Source organism: Manis javanica, chromosome 6 (genome assembly GCF_040802235.1).
Source record: "Manis javanica isolate MJ-LG chromosome 6, MJ_LKY, whole genome shotgun sequence".
NCBI lineage: Eukaryota > Metazoa > Chordata > Mammalia > Pholidota > Manidae > Manis > Manis javanica.
Genome location: NC_133161.1, coordinates 14,273,807 through 14,293,555, shown reverse-complemented (window position 1 = coordinate 14,293,555; position 19,749 = coordinate 14,273,807). Strand labels below are relative to the sequence as shown.

The 19,749-nt window shown below is 41.4% G+C and overlaps 1 protein-coding gene across 3 annotated transcripts in view; it reads right to left on the bottom strand.

Moving 5' to 3' along the window:
- ATP6V0A4 (ATPase H+ transporting V0 subunit a4) overlaps positions 1 to 19,749 on the bottom strand; it is a 70,524-nt gene that overhangs the window by 50,546 nt on the left and 229 nt on the right. The window contains exon 1 of one of the 3 annotated variants that reach the window (XM_036994571.2): positions 19,595 to 19,712. The exons of 1 other annotated variant lie outside the window; for it this stretch is intronic. In XM_036994571.2, coding sequence (XP_036850466.1) covers positions 19,595 to 19,622 — 28 coding nt within the window. In that variant the 5' untranslated portion in view covers positions 19,623 to 19,712. Of the gene's footprint in view, positions 1 to 19,594; positions 19,713 to 19,749 lie in introns of those variants that run through there. One more of the 3 variants, XM_017681060.3, reaches the window with a different exon arrangement.

The following is a 19,749-nucleotide window of genomic DNA, read 5'->3' as shown; positions in this document are numbered from 1 at the left end:
CCTGCCCCGCCGGCCCTGCCCAAACAAACCCCCAGCCCCCGCACCACCTGCGCCGTGGGCCACGACCTTCGGGCCCCACCAGGAAGCAGTGACCTTCTTCTCTCTGGAAAGTGACTTACTCCCCAGGGAGTGGCAGATTTGGTTGATTTCTAGAGACCATCACCAGGCTCCAGAGACACCCTTTCAATGAATCTACTAAGCACGCCAAGCACTCCTTTTCGTTGTAAAAATGAAGCCACGTTGGAAAAGAAAAAAATCACACTCACTATTTAATCAACTATTTTCAAAAACATTTCACTTTCAAAAGAGAATAGAAGAATCTGTGTAAATACCCAGTAGCCAAAATTCAGCCTCTGATGTGGCCCAGGTGAAGAGATAGCAAAATGTGATATTTACCCTTTTCTTACTGAGGATTTCTGTCTTCCCAGTTATTTGGTGGAGGAAGTAAAAAGCAGAAGAGTGAGCCAATTAGATGCATTTCCCATGGCCCAGGGGTTACCTGAGGTCACGTGAATAAGCGGTTCTCCACGTGGGGGCCAGAGCCCCTACATGCACCCTCTGGGGTGTCTGTAAACCTAGAATGAGGCATGCTTTCTGCTTTTTTTTTTTTTTTTTTACTTTTTATCATGGAAAAAATTAAAGCACCTGCCAAAGTCCAGAGAACCTTATAAGGAACCCCCAAGTATAGACTGCTTGCAGCAACGATTGTTGAATTCCTCATCTGCACCCCCACCTACCTCTCCTCCCCACCCCAAACTGTTTTGAAGCTAATCCCAAACATTATATTATTTCTTCCAAACCTTTCAGTCAATATCTCTAAAAGATAAGGATTTTTTCATATACATTATACGCACACACATAATACCATGGTCATGCCTGCAAGTCAACAATAATTCCTTAACATCAAACATCCCTCAGTGTTCAAATCTCCCAGGCCGAGATTTCCTTTTTAAGAAGCCCCTCAGGCGATAATTGTACATCATCAAATTAGGGCCCTTGCTCTTAGGAATACAGGGCGAACAATCTAACTGCACCTTTGGGAGGAAGCAGGGAGCAGGGTGTAGACAGTTTGGAAACAACCAGCGGAGAAGATGCAATGGCTCTGACCATGGGGCGGTGGAGGCCGCAGCCTCTGGGGAGCAGGCGGCCGGAGGTAGGCTCTGCAGGAGCAGGAAAAGCACTGCCACGATCTCTGAAGCCCAGAGCTTGGCCGCCCACCCCCACCACCCCAACAGGGCAGAATCACCAAGAGTCCAGGCTCACCGGGGCAAAGCTCCGAAGGCTGACCTCAGGGTTGGCAAGCAAAGCAGGGGGATTAGAACTGAAAACTGCAGAAAGAATCACCAGTGTGGGTCCTGCCTCTCCTGAGAGGAGTCCCAGAAGGGGCTACCTCCCTCCTGTCAGTACCTCCCTCCTCAGGCCCTTCCCCTGTCCACCTCTCACGCCACTCTTTGCACCAACCTCTTTGAGGTTTGCTGTGTATTCTGGGCAGTGGATTGAGCCGTTTGCAGATGACCTGGTGCCCAGGATCACTGAGGTGCGTAAAGAGAGAAAAGTACACTTGGATGGTTAAGAGTAAAATTTAGAAAACTGCCTGAGCCAGGGGCCCAGCTCTGCCACTTACTATGTGTGACTTTGGGGAAACTATTTAATTCCAGGGTCTCAGCGTCCTTACCTGCAAGGTATAACAGGATATTAGAAAATTATTTAGAATCTGGAAGCACAGAAGGGAGAGGATATTTTAAGGCTTGCTTTTATTTTTTCTCCTAAAGCCCCGAGTTGAAGGTGCAGGAGGCCAGCACACACACGACACTGATGGAACGAGAAATCAGTACTATCTGTCTGAAAAGCTACTTGCATATCCCTTCAACCAATAATCCCACTTCAGGAAGTTCATCCGACAATAAAATTTAAGTCACTGACCAAAATTTAACTACAATAATGTCTATTTTAGCATTGTTTGTGATAAGTGTGTAATTGTAAATGCCCTGAATTCTTTCACCCAATAAATATTTTTTGGGAGTCTCCCATGTGCCTCCTCTGTTTTGGGCTCTGAGGATAGGCCAGGAAATAAGAGACAGTGAGGAGCTGCTTCCCCTGCTTAAGCTTATGTCCATATGGAAGGAGATACACAGTAAATAAGTAATAAGTTAGCAAGATATTGCGAAAGTACAATCATGGTAAGATAGGCTGTAAGGAAATGAAGAGATGCTACTTTAGATAAGTAGAAAAGGCCCCTCTCAGGAGACAGCATTTGAGCTGAGGCTTGGAGGAGTAAAATGAGCCAGTCTTGCACAAAGGGTATCCCAGGCCACAGGAACAGCCTTGCAAGGGCAGGGGTGTGATGCCATCCCCATTGCTAATATACCTATTCAGTGCCTCTCACCTGCTGGACATTGTTCAGATGACTTTAGAACACATTTAGTACTTTACATATATCAACCCATTTAATCCCTTCAGCAGCCCTATGAGGTCAGTGGTATATTTATTCTCAAATTACACACATGAGGAGATAGATAGAGGGACAAGAGGTTAAGCAACTCACCCAAAGTAACACAGCCACACACAACAGGTCATCTGACACCAAAGTCCTTGTTTACAATTATGCATGATAGTGTCTGACACTGAAAAAGCTCCACATATTCAAGAAACAGAAAGGAAGCCAATGTGGCTCAGGCATGTGAGGGGTGGAGAGAGTTGGGATGTGGTGTGTCAGAGTGGAGCAGGGGCCTCGCCATGTGGGGTCTGACGGGCCAATAAGAAATTTGGATTTTATTCTAATCACTTGGGAAGCCCTTGGAAAATGAAAAACAGAGCAGTAACGTTACTTGATTCACATTTTTTAAAAATTACTTTGACTTCTGCTTCTGGAAAGTTGGAGTATAAAACTTTCTTCTTCCCAACAAGCAAAACTAAAAACTTTATTTTATATATATATATATATATATACATACATACATACATACATACATACATACATATACAAGAAATATTAGAAGATTCTGATAGGTGGGAAAAGACAGACCTCGGACCTCGGGGTCTGAGGGATAACAGAGGTGAGTCCTCTGGCACTTCTTTTGCCTATTATATTCTAGACTTGGTGCTGCAGGAGCTCACAACGTACACCGAGTGAAAAAGCCCCAAAGAAAGGCTGCTCTCTCTGGCCAGAGGACCAGGAAAGGGGCAGCCTGGGAAAAAAAAAAAAAAAGGAGGGTACAATAGTAATCACTCTAATCCAGCCAAATACCACGGAAAAAAATGGTGGTCCCGCACACCCACATGCCAGCAAAGCCCTCGGGGAGTGCGTGTTGACGGACAGCTTGCTGCATCAAAGTGGCAGCCCCCGTGCGGTGTCAGAGAAGGCCACGTGGGGACCCTGGACTCCCAGCCCCACCCTGCGGTACCAAACACCCTTGTCAGCTCCCACTGGATGATGTCATAAGAGATCTAATGGGAACTTTCAGTGTTGGCGATGAGGCCACCCCCTCACTGGCGTGCACAGGTGCTGCTGGGAGCAGGGGCCTTCTGTTCCTCCCGGCCAGGGTGCTATCAGCAGAGGGAGGGAAACCGCTCCCAGATTTCAAGACTTACTGTACAGCTACAGGAATTAAGACTGTGGCACTGGTGGAAAGACAGATGCATAGGTGAATGTAAGGAAATAGAGAACTCAGAACTAGACAAACCCAAGTCAGGTCAACTGATTTTTGACAAAGGTGAGAAAGCAATTCAGTGGAGGAAGGATAATCTTTTTTCAACAAATGGTCCTGGAACCATCAGACATCCAGAGGCCAAAAACTGAACCAAGTCCTAAACTTCACATCCTCAACAAAAATCAACCCAAAAGGGATCATAGATAAATTTAAAATGTAAAATTATAGAACTTTAAAAAGAAACAGCAAAACATTGCCAGAACCCAGGGCTTGGTGACAAGTTCTTAGACAGGACACCTAAAGTACATTCCATAAAGCCAAAAGGTGACTTAAAAAGTTTGCTATGCAAATGACCCTGTAAAAAGGGTGGAAAGACAAGCCAAAGCGGAAGGCTGAAAGAAAATATGGGCAAGCCACACGCCCGAGAAAGGACTCACCTCTAGCATTCACAGAATTTTCGAACTTCAGCAGTAAAAAATCAAACAATCCAGTTAGAGAATGGGTCGAAGACGTGAAGAGACATTTCACCTCGAGGATGCAGATGGCAAATAGGCACACGAAAAGATGTTCCAATCACTAGCCATTAGGGAAATGCCAATTAAAGCCATCAATATATACCTCTAAATAAATATATCAATATATATACAGCTAAAATAATAGGCAGTGACAATTCCAAATGCTGGCAAAAATGTGAAGAAACTGGATCTGTCACGCATTGCTGGTGGGAATGTAAGATGGTACAGCCACTCCGGAAAATAGTTTGCCAGTTTCTTAAAAGACTCCATGTGCATTTTCCTTATGGTCTGGCAATCATACTCGTGGCTGTTTATGCCAGAGAAAAGGAAATTTATGTTCACCAAAAAAATCTGTACTTCAACCCAAAACTGTAAACAACCAAAATTTCCTACTTACGGTACATCCATACATTAGAATACAATCAGCACTAAAAACAATAAACTATCAATAAACACGACAACTAGGATGGATATCTGAAAAGGTCACATACTGTATGATTCCATTTACATAACATTCTCTAAAATGACAAAAATTACAGAGACGGAGAACAGAGGAGTGGTTACTAGGGATTTGGGACAGTGATGTACGTGCATGTGTGCGTGCGTGGGTCTATGAAGAGGTAACAACACGAGTGAAATTTTTGTGGTGATGGAATCATTTTTTATCTTGATTGTGGTGCTGGTTATATGAATCGATACTGCGATAAAATGACATAAAATGATATACACATTTTATATCATTGTCAGTTTCTGGTTTTGATACTATACTATAGTTACATGAGATGAAACCAATGGGTTTCATGATGGGTACATGAGACCTCCCTGTGTGCAGCTTCCTGGGAAATCTATAATCATTTCAAAATAAAAGATATTTTTAAAGATTTCCATAGAAGCAAAAATGACTTGTGCTTGGGTGACATTAAACAGTGGAGAGACCACAGAGAAAAATCTCTGGCGATGCATGTTCTAGATCAAGTTAGCCCAAGAGACTTGAGCAGCCCTGGAACGATAATTCCCCACCATCAGATTCAGTTCCTTCATTGCAAAATGATGGCACTGAGCCGGATCAGTGGTTTCCACACTGGTGCACAGAACCCTAGAACTTCTGCAGAGCACTCTTCAGGGACCACTTGGGGGAAAAGAAGAGGAAGGATCAAGATGCCTTTCTTCATTCTGAGCGACACCTTCATCCATGGCTTTGCTTCCTAACATTTTGGTTGACCAGAGGCTTTCCCCATTAAAAACAAGCTTGAAAACTAAAGGAAAAAGAAAGAAAGAAAATGTTCTGAAAGCTGCATGAAGAAAGGATCAGTAATGGACAAGAGAGGAATCTAGCTTGACAGAAGGCAGTACAGCTATTACAATAGCACCAAAAGCTTTCTCTAGACAAGAAAAATGTTCTTGGAACATTGTCAATGAAAAAGTATTTTGTAAAACAGTATATATAGCATCATTGAATTTGTTTTTCTACCTGTGTGATCTGCACAGAGAGATGTGGAAGGAGCTATACTGAAGTTATCACGGTGGGTAGGATCTGGGCTATTATTTATGGGCTTTGTCTTGTTCTTTGTTTTCTGATATTTCTGTAAATAACACATAAAGCTCTTGTATTACAGGCCTGAAACCCCTGAGGCCAGATGGCTTTCAGATTTCAGACTGTTTCCTATTTTAGAAGGGTAAGCCAGGTATGTACCACATATTATGTAATACTCCTTGGGCCCTGGGGCAGCAACCTGTAATCAAAGCATGGTAATCCTTCTTACTTACATATACACATTCCCACTATGGAGAATCAACAAAAACTCTACATGGCTTGTGTTAAATCAGGTCATATTGTGCTGCCAGGTCCTTAAAAGCTTTGTTTTCAGAGCATTATGGATTTCTGGATTGCAGGTTAGAGATTATGGACCACTGAGACAACAATACAAGAGACTCACTTGAGGGAAAATGTAAGTTCTTAGTGATACAATGTGGCAAAAATAAAAAATGTCACCTTGAGTGGGCACCACCATATTCATAACTGGGTAAGTAATAAAAAGGATCTGGAAACTGATCAGAAGAGAGAATAGACAGATGATAATGGTTGTGGGAAGGATAGAAATAGTGCCCATTTCATTCCCACTGAGCGTTACCGTTATCATGGAGAGCCTCTCAGACACCAAGCACAGCTGAGCATCTACAGACACTTCAGGAAGCATGTCCTGGTGCAGCCACTTACTCATTCAGTGGCTACTTATGGGGCACCTACAATGTGTCCGGCTCTGTTTGGGGCTCTGCAGACACAGCAGGAAGCACAGCAGAGCCCCTGTTGTCAGGGAGCTCATGTTTTAGAGGAGGTGGGAGAGACCAAAATTTAAAGCACACAAGTCAATAGATCATGCCTAAGGCAAATCAATCAAGAATAGCCATGTGACCATATTATTTGAAGGTTTCAAAGGTAACCACAAGAAGAAAAGTTTACAAAAGTCAAACATAGTCCTTGGGGAACAAAAATGTGGATGGAGTAGAGCAAGAGACCTCAGTATTTTTTTATAAGCCCTTTCTACTATGTCATTTCTATCATTTGTGTCCATTTATTCACTTGAAGAAAATAAAACATTTAATTTAAACCATATTTTCAATGACAATTAAAGAAAATATTCTCAAAAATACTTACTGAGCAACTATGATGTGCCAGGCAAGATACTAGGTGAGTTGGATACAACATGGGCAAAACGGTTCCTGCTCCAACGAAGTCCAGCAAGGGAGTCAAACGTAAAAATCCTAGTATCGATGGTTAATAAACAGACACTTACTATGGGCTAATTTAAGACAAAATCCCAAGAAACAGGTCCTATTAGCATCCTCATTGTTGTCTGTCTATTTTACAGATTAGGAAATGGAGGCAGAGAGAAGTCACTCAGCAAGTAAGTCACTCAGCAAGTAAGCGGTAAAGCAGGGGCTTGGACCCAGGTAGTGCGGCTCCGGAGCAGAGACACTCTAGTCTCAGTAATCAGATTATTAAATAACCGCAGGGACAAATGGGTAACATCCAAAATGGGCATGCTGAAGGGGGGAACACAGCTCTCCGAGCTGCATAACCCAACTCTGCCCAGGCCCAGGGAAGGCTCTCTTGGGACAGAAGGCGGTAGCATCAACAGGGCAGCGAATGAGGGAGGGTGGTGGGGCTGCACTAGGGAAGTGGGCAGGATGCAGACACTCTGGACCTTGTAAACCATACTGAAGATGTGTCCTTATCCCAAGAGCAATCAGGAACCCTTGACAGGTGTGAAGCCTGGGGATGGAAGTATTTGAAAACTCTAGCGTTTCTAATAACAGAGTGGATCAGAGGAGAGACAAGAGGAACCCAGGCAGATCAGGCATGAAATTAGGACAGTGGTCCAGGAAAAGAAGAAAAGGCTTTTAAATTTCTAATATCCTGTGTGACAAAACAGAAGTACACATAAAGCACTTCTACAGGATAATTAAGTAGGAAAAGCAACTGAGTTGCAAGCTGGATTAGCTGCTATTTTCATACACCAATTTTACTTGGAAGAACAGCTGACTAACTATGGACTAACTATTCAGACTTTGGCATTCGGCAGGCAGTTTCTTGAAAATGATCCAAGTAATTCTGTCACTTCAAAGGAAAACAACAGATGATGTTCATTGCCAATGACAAAACTCTTCTTTCAAGCAACAATTAACATTTTGGAAGAATTTTATCTGCCATTGTGAACTTGACAGCTTCCCAATACTAAAAGCTTTTCTGATGAGGATATTTCTATGGGGATATTTATAAATGCGATTCTTGAAGATGTTCTGTATAATGAAATGTGACATTTGGAGGATCTGTGTAACTCAGTGAACCAATATTTTCCAAATAGACCAATTTCTGATGTTATAAAATCATGTTTGGGCAAGTGATCCATCAAAAGAGCACGGCTAACCAAATGGAATTTGATGGAAGGTCACTGATTTGGTTTCAGATTCCACACTGCAAATAAGCTTTCCAAAATTACTACTTGTTAAGTTTTAGTGTAGTATCAAAGAAAAATATCCACAACTATCTGAAACGCCTAAAATAACATTTTCTCCTTTTTTTAACTATATGTCTACGTAAGGCCAGTTTTCTCCATGTACTTCACCAAAAATAACATATAGCCACAGATTAAATGCAAAAACAGAAATGCAAATGACATCCAGCGGTCTTCTATTAAGTCAGGCATTAAAGAGATTTGCAAAATAGAATGATGCCACTCTTCTCATTAATTTGTTGTTTGCTTTGGAAAAGTTATTTTCACAAAAACATGTACTTATATCAACATATAATAAGTTTAACATTATTTTAAATGAGCTAATATATATAAGTATTTTTAAATTCCTCAGTTTTGATTTCTAGTGTGTCAAGTATCAGTAGATAGTGCCACATATGTCAAAGCTCTTCAGGGTTCTCAATAATTTTTTAAGAGTCTTAAGGGGCCCCTAGACCAAAACATTCTAACACTGCTGGCCTGGGGAGAGAATGAGGGGTTTATTAGCTTGCTAGGCTACCTTAACAATGTACCAGAAACAATATAATTTTTCACCCAACAGTTTTGCAGGCTAGAAGTCTAAGATTAAGGTGTCGGCCAGGTTGACTCCTTCTAAGGTCTGGGAGAAATAATCTGTTCACGCCTCTTCCTAGCTTCTGGTGGTTTGCTGGCAATCTTTGGGGTTCCTTGGCCTATATCAGTTCCCGTTCTCAGATGTGTGTCTATGTGCAATTCTCTCCTTTTTAGAAGGGCACCAATCATATGTACTGTGGCCCCAGACTACTCCAGTATGAGTATGATCCCATCTTAACTAATTATCTCTGCAAAGACCCTATTTCCAAATAAGTTTATATTCTGAGGTACTGGGGTTAGGATTCTAACATATGAATTTTGGGGGGACACAATTCAGTCCATAGTGAGGCAGGAGCATGACAGAGGAAATGGAAAAGGAACAGAGAGAAGAGGATAGTCAGAAGAATAAGATTCAGGAGAAGAAAGTGTCTCAAGACCATCATACACAGAATGGCCATTCAGGAGAACGGAGAAGCATCTGGGCGTCTCTGGTGCCCCTGATGGACCTCTTCAGTGGCATGAAGGATGCAGAGCAGAAGTAGGGAAGAAGGTCAGGGAACTGGGAAGTCAGACACAGATAAATCTTTCAAAATATGAGGCTATAAAAGGGAGAGAGGAAGCCGGCAGGAGCTGAGGAGAAAATGAAGCATTATGGAAGTTTTCTTTATTTTTTTCAAGGGAAGAGAGAGTTGATAATCCCTTAAAATTCTGTAAGCTTCAGTGGCACAGCACATCTAGAAAACTGCAACTTCTCCTTTTCCTTAATCCATTATGTGCATTTGAGATGATCACTTTGAATCACACAAATATTATCTTTTAAATTTCTCTGGAAGTTTCCTGGCTGAACTCAATATTTCATATGCAACATTTCATAGCACTGCTGATTCATGGGCAGTTGGAACAGTTACAAGTGTTAGCAGCCACAGTCCAGTTAGTCTAAAGCCAAAGTAATCTTCCTAAGTTTCTACTGTGAATCTGAACCATGAAGGAAGGAGAGGAGAGGGGCGGGAAGAAATAAGTGCAGCTCTGACCCTCAAGAGGGTTTCTAGTGACAGGTGGGAAAGAGACAGCATTTCCTCCTAACCATTTATTGCAGGGGAGGCATAGTAGGCTAAGGGACTTACCCAAAACCAGATAGTATACCCCCATTTCCTTATTTGTGGTAAAAGCAAGCAATTCTCCTTTTCATCATTAAATACTTTTTTTATATACTCTCAAAATTCTCAACTCAATACTTTAAAGGAAGTGGACATTCCTTTAAACAAAGGGCCTCCTTTGTTCTCATAACCCTATACATGGGATTAGGAAGATAATGCGCACAACCACATGTTCAGGTGTATGGGATCAATTTACAGGAGAGCATCATCGTCTAAAAATAAAAGGGATAAGTGGAGAGCAAGCTACAATGCTTGCAGGAAATCTAATCCAAAAACAGTAATGAAGGTGCAAAAGTAACAACCTCATTTTCTAAAATCAGTGTTTAATTTTTCTGAACTGAATTCCAGCCAGATCACCTTCATTCAAATAACTGATTTTAGTCATTCACTTACCCAGCCCTTCTCCAGCACTGGCCAAACACTGAGCCCACCACCCACAGTCCTTTATAATATGCACTAATAGAAAGTGCTAGAGACAGAAAGAATGATTTGAAGCTTCTAAAAAGAGAATGACATTCAACTTCCTCCAACACACACACACACACACACACACAATTTAATGCAATTTGCTGACAGTAATATCAGAGTTCATGTTATCAGCATCCTGAGGTAACAGTTTTATGTGTGCTGGACCCAGGGTCACTCCTGCCACGTACATCCCGACTCCCTGCTGGCCATGATCTCCTCCGGTGATGGCTGGCAGTGCGCAATGGTGCCATCCAATGGCAGTTTGGCCCTCAGATTGTTCTATAGCTTTCTGTCCTCTAGATCGTGCCTGGAGAGAAGGAGCCCTCCAGGTGGTTGACACCCGCCTTCTCCTCTCCTGCCTCCTCCCACCTCCTTCCCCTCAGCACTTAGGAGAAGGCCCTCCTCCGCGGAGCCCCAGCTTCTGTTTCCTCCACCTGAACACATCCTGGTCTTGTCTGTTCTCTTCTCTCCAGAGCATAACTACTGTACATCCCTTTCTTCATGTCTTCATTTGCCAAGTCACAAACTGACTGGAAGTGAGATTTAGGGAAATGACATTTCATCTTCAGGACAAGAGAGTGCTTCCAGGTTTGACACAGATGGATTTTACCTATCAGATCTCTAAGTTTTTAACTAGGAGTAGCTCCGCAGTTATTTGCTTTTTCTGTAATAATATTTACTCTAAACTCCACTAGTGAGGTTCTTTCCAGCATGATTCAGCAGAAATAATTTTTAAAAAGGACTTTACTAGTTTCTTTCTCTTCTTTCTCCACTTTAAACTGTTCTGAGCACAAGTCATAGAATTGTACCACAGAAAAAAATATTAGAGATCATCTAATCCAATTCCCTTTAGAGATGAGCAAACAACCGCAGGTAGGGGAAGGGACTTTTCCTAAGCTCATGCAGCTAATCGGTGGTGGGGCTGGGAGCAGAACACAGGGCTCCTGACTCGCAGGGGTCTCTTCCAGCAGCTTTACAGCTGGTTTCCCAAGGGACTTAACACCCCTTATGTTAGACTCTCTATGAAGCAAAATGTCTTCTGGAGATAATTTATCCCCTCTGGAGAGTCCTGAGGACCCCAGATAAAGATCTGCCCACAAAGGATTGAAGGCAGCATTGCCCTACAATTTCCGGTGTGTCCTGCTCCCAGAGAGCCCGCGCCCTATCTCTTGGGTAGCCTCATCACCGAGGTTACATGACGTCCCTCAACGTCACACAAAAGCAGTGACAATGTGAAAACCAGAATCCAGGACTTCTGACTCAGGGTTGGTTGTGTTGAAGCCCAGGGGTCTAAGGGCATCCTGGACACGAGACATGAGGAACAGAGAGACAATGAGAAGGAATATTACAGAAGAGGCCAGAAGGACATGGGAGGAGAGAAAAAGTTAGATGTTTGGAAGGGGGTCTAACAATCTCTGACTTGGATTTCTGGTCCTTTTCAGTTTCATGTGGACAAAACTGAGTAAGAAAAATTGGCTGTTTATCACAAACATGCAGCTTATTTCCCAAAAACCTTAGCTTAAAATTGCTCTTTGAGAACACACATCTCTGTTTATTAAACACAAAATGAATCTGACCACAAGCATGGCTATGCCAACAGAAATATTTTGCACAAATGGTAAGACAGGGAATTGAAGGGAAAGAAATGCCAATCGGAGAGTCATGAACTGAACAGGACCTCCCCTCTAATTATTTATTAACTCACCTTAAAATGCCCTTACTTGTTTGATGTTAGTAACTCACTAACTTTCCTAACACAGCTATCCCACTAGTGGAAACCTGTCACTTGAGGCATTTTAGCAGAAGTCCAAGTAACAACCTTGAGAGGCAGGAGAGGTCAAACACATCTATACCAAACCCTTCAACATCTCTTTGTAGAAGAGCATTTTTACTACATTAAGGATTGGGCCAGAAGGCCTCTAGGTCCCTTTCCAACACTGAAATTATTTGTTTTTGCTGAAATTATTTGTTATTTCTAGCCTTCTTTATGTCTTGAACAGTCTTGGGTGTGCCTGTACAGTCTGTGGCAGTTCCCTGTACCATATGCAACTTGAAACTTAATTAAGATTTTTTTAATGGAAATGAAGATTCCTTGACATTGAAAAACTTTCCCAAGCCACCAGACACTGTAAAATGTAGTCTAACTGCTCTGCTGTGACTGTACTGCTTGCCTGTGAAATACTATTTTTTTTAAATCTATTAACTTGGTTTTATTTCCTAATTATAAGAGTAATACACATTCATTGTACAGAATTTGAGAAACATAAAAAAGTGTATAAAGAAGAAAATAAAAATCACCTCAAAGTGCAAGTCTAGATATGACCATTGCTAACATCTTGATAGGAGGCTTCCCAAACTTTTTCTTTGTATATGCATCTATTTTACAAAACTAGGATCCTACTACCAACTACCAAATACATAGTTTCATATTCTGCTTTTTTGGCTCTGTATTATATAGCAAGTTTTTCTAATACTTAACTGTTATTCTAAAACATTACTTTAATTGCTATATTTTATTCTATTATAAACTGCTCCTAAGCTTCCATTTTTACATATATTGTAATGGTGAGATGGAGAATATTGGATATACACTTTTTTGTATTCATCTCTATTACTTCATTGAAGAAGAACATTTCCAAAGAGCTGCACCATAGAAGGAAAAGTGACCAAAATAAACTGATCCTTCCAGAGTCTCCATTACAAACTCTACGACTTAGCCACAAATCTTCTTAATTTCTGAGACTAGCTTGACATGATGGAGATCGCAATTGCCCCCAAGCACCTGATCAAAGCAACCGAAACAAAACAAAACAAAAATCACATCTCATCCCAGGTCCTCCAATATCTCAAGTTACTTCTACAAGCAACTGTGTGCAGTTTACAAGTTTGCACACAATGAAAAATAACCAAGTACACAAGGAAACACAGTAACATGAATGAATGTGGTCAGATTCATTTTGTGTTTAATAAGAGACCAATGGGATTGGGCAAGTATTAAAGTTATCAAACATGGATTTTTAAAAAACTATGTTCACTCTGTTGATGATGATAAAAAACAAAACTGAATAATAAAAAGCTGCTTAAAGTAGTACAAGTGAAATTCTCAAACTATAACTAACCATCCAATGGGTAGCTCTAAAAGTGGATTAGACACAGATGATTGAAGATTGAATAACAAAAATAGGACAGAAGAAAATACTAAGAAGAAAAAGGAAAACAAAAGGATGGAGAATAAAGAAGAGGGTAAGAGAATTATACAATACAATTGGAAGTCTAAACCACATGCAATTAAGAGTACCAGATGGGAACAAAATAATGAGACATAAGTAGTATTTGATAGCTGAGAACTTTTCAAAACTGATGAGACATCAAACTCCATATTCAATTGTCTACAAACCTGAGCAAGACAAATAAAAAGAAATCCATACTTGAATACAGCAGAATAAAACTGCTGAAAATCAAAGAAAAAAAAAGATAAATTACCAACAAGGGAACACAGATGAACAGTTCTCAACAGGAACAATGGAAATCAAAACAGAATGATATCTTCAAAGTGCTAAAAAGCAATTATCTGTCAACCAGAATTCTATACTCAGTGAAAACAGCCTTCAAGAATGAAGGAAGAATAAAAACATATCCAGACAAACAAAACCTGAGAGTATGAATCACTCCACTGAGGCAATACTAAGAGATATTCTTCAAGGAGAATGAAAATGATTCCAGATGGAAGACCATACATGCAGAAAGGAATTAGAACAATAAATCGGTTAATATGTGGATAAACTTAAATAAATATTCACCGTATAAAACAGCAGTAATGGTTGTTGAGTTAAAATATTATACCTATATATAGCTATATATTTGTTATAACCATATATAGTTAAAATATATGACTTTAATGGTATAAAATCAGGAGTGGATAAGTAGAGTTAAAGTTAGAAGTCTTCACATTATGAAGACGCTGAAAGTGTCTAATTATTATTAGACTTAGATAAGGCAGCACTGCATGCTGTAATCTCTGAAAACTGGAATAACAAAAAACTCAATCCAAAAGTAGGGAGAAAAAAGAATAAAGGATATAAGACAGATGGGAAACCGTAGAGCACTTGGTAAGATGGAGATTCAAACCAAAACCAAGTCAGTAAATAAATACTTCTCATGTAAACAGGTTAAGTGGCCAAACTTTTAAAAAAGATTGTCACTGTTTTTTTTTTAATTCTACACTATGTTTTTATAAAGTTCACATCTAAAACATAGTAAGGATTTAGGAACGTTGAAAGATGATGGAAAAATGTATAGCATGTAAAAACTAAGCAAAGGAAAGGCTACATAGTTACAGTATTATCAAAGTACACTTCAGGGCAAAAAGCATTACTAGAGATAAAAACGGAATATTATAATCCACAATCATGTCTCATTGTTCAATAAATTAGAAGACCAAATTTAAAAATATATATATATATATATGTAGATGATCAGAACCATGCCATTAGCACTCTTAATCCAATGAATTTACATAGAACACTGAACCTTACAACTGCAAGACACATTCTTTTCAAGCACTGCCAAACATTTATAAAACATGGCAGTATGATGGTCCTTAATGAAGAGCAAAAAATAGAAATCATCAAAGTGTGTTCATAGATCACAGTTCAATGTGAGAAAATGGGAGAGAATGAGATCCAGGGCCCAGGTGGAAGATGGCCTTAGCCGAGAAGAAGTCCGTTCTTTTCTGTTGACCCCACCTCTGCCTGGGCCCTGGGCCCACTGCCCCCCTGGTAATTGTGAATGAAGAGCAGTCTTGAGTGACCCACCCTGGGAACTGTTCAGAAACGGTCCAAATGGTGAGCTCCAGTCCTTGTTCACTGTGTTACTTTTATCAACTCCATGGCATAATCTCAGAGTTGAACTCTGTGCAGATCTTCATTTTCCTTAAAAGGACACTCATTCTTTCCATATGACAGCCCCGTAACAGCGGTGAGTGGAGTTAAGCTCCTCCACAAACTAAGACATGCTCAGGTGAAGATCTGGATGTTTCAGTCTCATGAGAGATTGATTTGTGAAAACAATGCCACATGCAGGAAAAGCCAATGGGTCCCATCTCTGCTTCCAAGTTAGGGAATAGCAGTAGTGGTTAGCGCCATGATCCTCCTCAGAGGAGATGAACTGGAAATGAAAGCCCCAAGTTCAAAGGCCAGGGGTCTTTTCCCAGAGATGAAGAGGCAATAGAGGGGCCTAATGGAATCACAAGGGAGGTTTCCTCAGCATGCAGTACCCTTTCCACAGGTGGCACCCCAGGCCACCGAATGCTGGTTGTCAACCTGGCAGTGCAAGAATCACTGAGCTGAGCCCCCTCTCCTCTTTTTTCAAATGAAAGCTTATCAAGGAAAACATAAAATTGGAGACAGTGAGGTCCCTGGAGCCCCACCCTCTCAGCCAACCCCACCCTGCCTACCACCATGAGGCCTGGCCACTGGCATTTTAGTATGGACTTTTTTAAGTATGTGTAACCAAACACCTATCTCAACCACAAAAAAAAAAAAAAAAAAAAGGAAATCTTGAGAATGTTCCCACAGAATGTCTCGCTTTGAGCAATGCAATTTCCTGGTACACTCTCCAAAGTAAACCTAGTGTAAAATGCATCAGAGTCACCACATGAGGTAACCAGCTTCATGAAGTTATTAGTTACATAATAACTCATATTTTTTAAAGAGCAGCTAACACTCCCTGTTCCCTTTGGTGCCTCGCTGGGGTTGAATCCCCCAGAGAATCAGGAACAAGTTGCGGTTGGAGGCTTCCTGTCCTAGCTGCCTCCTACCCACTCTCCAAGAAAAGCCAGAACCTTCACCCTCAGCTAGGGGGCATTACTTACAGACCACTTTTATTTACTGACAGACATTTACTTATTGGGATATGAGCCCCAGGGAGGGCCCTCTCCTGGGATAATAAATTGGGTTTTTTGCAGAAAAATAAATAAATAAGCAGCTAATAATGACGACATTCATAAAATAGGTGCCATACAGCCCCGCCTTAGGGAATGAATGAGTTACCAGAGGCCACTCAAGTCTATCCTCCTTTAAAGATAATAAAACCCCTTCATCTGTTAAGAGAATATTTTGACTTTTAATTGATTTATAACATCTAATCTAAAACAGTCCCAAATCAAGTAACAATGTACTAAGAAGGAGAGGGGCCAGAGTCTTTGCCCTCTATATGCCCGGCATCCAGAACTGCTTTCAAATATGATTTGATATGACGCTGTGAGCTTGCCTGAGTGGATGCTATTCAAACCACCAACCCAACTCCAGGCAGGGCAGGTTCAAATCTATCTATGCCCCAGGCTGCCATCATTTTGAAAGGATTCAATCTGCTCCAATCAAACATATTAAAATGCACCAACATCCTATATTGTTTCTGTTTAACTGTTTGAAACGCATTGTATAACTTCACTGTTGAAATCGAATTTTTTTCTTTTTGATTGCACAGTTTGTTGCTGTTCTTATTTTGGCTGCAAGAACATTTTTTTCAGATCTCAAGCATTTTTGAGACCCTTGAAAATATTGTTGACCCTATGCACTGCTGGGATCACTAGTGCCCATTGGATAAATCAGTCCTACACTACAAAGCTTACTGCAGGGTTTACTGTGAGAAAAATGTCAAGAACAGTGTTCATCGTCTTAAGCAATGTCATCTCCGGGAAGGCCCGAGGGGAGAATTTTTCTCTTGTTTTAGTATCCAGGGCAGTTGTGCTTCTGCTGTCTTGGTCTTGTGAGCCTATGAATCATGTAGGTAATCACGTCACCCTCTTCACACAGAAAGCTTAGAAAACACACATGCTGTTTTGTGCTCTAAACTCACTCATCCAACTTCCTCTTTGCCTCGTTTCTTCTCATTTCTTTTAAACTTATTTTTCCTAGCTTAATTAATTGTATGTCACAACCTTAAACAACTTCTGGACCAAGACAGGATACAAATAAATCAATACATAAATAGTATTATTTTGCCCTAAAACTGCTTTTCTCCCATAGAGTCTATTTTTTGATGACCTTTCTATTAAAATGATAGTCAGCATTTACTGAGTACTTACCATGGGCTAGTGCCAGGTGAAGTACTTCACATGAATTACTTCATTAAGTCATCATAACAGCTTTTGAGATGGACGCTACTACTGTCCTAATACTTTTCAGATAAAGGACCTGAGGCTTAGATGTGTAATTTACTCAGCCAAGAAGAGGCAGGCCTGGAATTCCACCGGAGGCTGGCCTCCTGGCCTCCTGGCCACCCGCTCACCCCCACCAGAAACCTGCCCTCATCCTGGATGCCCTTTCCTGGATTCCCTTCAGTTGCTCTGGCCTCCTAAACGCATCTGGATCCTGTTCTCTTCTCTGTTCTCAGCCCCAACTTCTTCTTTCAGGGCTCTTTTGACCTCTGTCTGGAATTTCTGCAATTGCTTCTTAGATGATCTTTCTGAATCCAGGCCTGCCCTCTATAAACATATCCTCCATGTTTCCAAAATACAAAAGTGTCCACATTTATGAGTTCCTTATAGGGTGCCTCAGTGGTGGCAGAGAGGCCAGTTTCCTTTGTCTGGCATTCAGGACCACTTACAATCAGTTCTTAGTCAAACCAGACCCTCAGAGACCCCACCCCATGCTCCCAAAACAGTAATTACTCCCCAAACGAGGGACACATGCCCATCCTCAGAGATCCCATATATACTGTTCCCTTCTTTGCCTGATGAACTACGCATCTTTCAGGGCTCAGGCCAAATGCATCTCCACTGTGGAATGTTCTCTGAATCTCCTAGACCCCAACCCTCCTCCATGACTTTCCTATTCTTTGGGAAACATCCTTACCACACTTACTTCATTGTGCTGTCAATATTCTGCTTGTCTGTCTCCCTCACTGGATCCTGAGCTCCTTGAGGACAGGAACTGTGTTGCCTTACCCACCTCAGACTCCAATCCCATACCATGGGCCTGGCACACAGCAGCTACTTGGAGATTGCTGAATGTTCAACCAAGCAGTAGATCTAAACTAGACTTTTGTATTATCACCGGAAGATTAACCTTCCTAAATCACTTCTACCCACAGTCCCCAAACCCAAGAATGTAAAGGCCATCATTAATTTGTACCTTTGGGCAAAATAGAAATGAGTGGTTCCTCTAGGCTGAGGTATTATAATAAGGCAACCTATTCTGGGCTTAAACATAGTTTCTATGTCCTTCCACATCACTTTGAATAAGCTAGACTTTATCTCTCACCCTCTTAACCAGACCCATCATTGTACAGGAACACAGTGCACATATCCATACATGGCAGGCCTACATGCATGTAATTCTCTCATGTTTCTGTGCACTACCCCTTTTATTTGAAAGACCCATCAACTTCCATCTGCAGATGCAAACTTCAATACCCAGCTCAAATGTCACTTTCTCTGTGAATCCTTCCCCTTTACTTCTCAGGCAGATTTAACTACTTGCTCTTTTGTGTTGCCCTAACTGTGGATGACACCCATATCTGAGTTGTGCAATATTGCATCACAATTATTTCTTTACTTCTTGGTCTTCCTGCTGGACTGTGAGTAGAGATCATGTCTTAGTCATTTCTGAGTCTCAAATGCCCAGGATGATGTCTTTCATATACAAGGTAGGTAGTCAAGAAATGTTTCAGACTGATAGCAGAGCTCCATTCAAGTTCCTACTTAGTTCAAAATGTTCACAAAATCTCCCTTTAGCTTCCTGATTGTTTCAAACTCCCCAGCCTGGTGCACCATATGCACAGCCTCATCACTCTCCATTCACCCCCACCCCAACCCCACCCTCCTTGAGTCACCCCGCTTCTCTGTGCTGCAGTCACAGTGAACTTCTGAGCACCTCCTACCTCTGGGCCTTTGCTCATCTGTCCCTTCTCCCAACAATGCCCTCTATGCCTATAAAAAGATCCATCCATCCTTCAAAGTGGATATGCCATCTTTGAAGCTCAAATGCCGTCTTCTTCACGAAGCATCCCATTGGCAGAAGTGGCTTCCTGCTGCTAAGAACCAAAGTACTTTGACCTTCCCTAGTCAATCCTAAAATACTTCTCTGTGTTTTAATCTGTGTTTGTAATTAAAGCACTTTAAAAGCAGGCAGTCCCAGACTTCAGCAAAGTGCAATGAACACAGTAGGTGTTCAGTAAATATTGGACTAAATGGAATAGGGAATCCAGGGCAACACCTGCAGATGGAAGTGTCCGCAAACCCATCTTCAGGGAACCAGCAGGGCACGAATCTCCGATCCTGTTCTCTTTTTCCTCAGCGGTGACAAATGTGAGTTCAAGGAAGAACTGGATAAATCACCCCTCCCTTCCTCTCCCCAGCCAACAGAGCTGG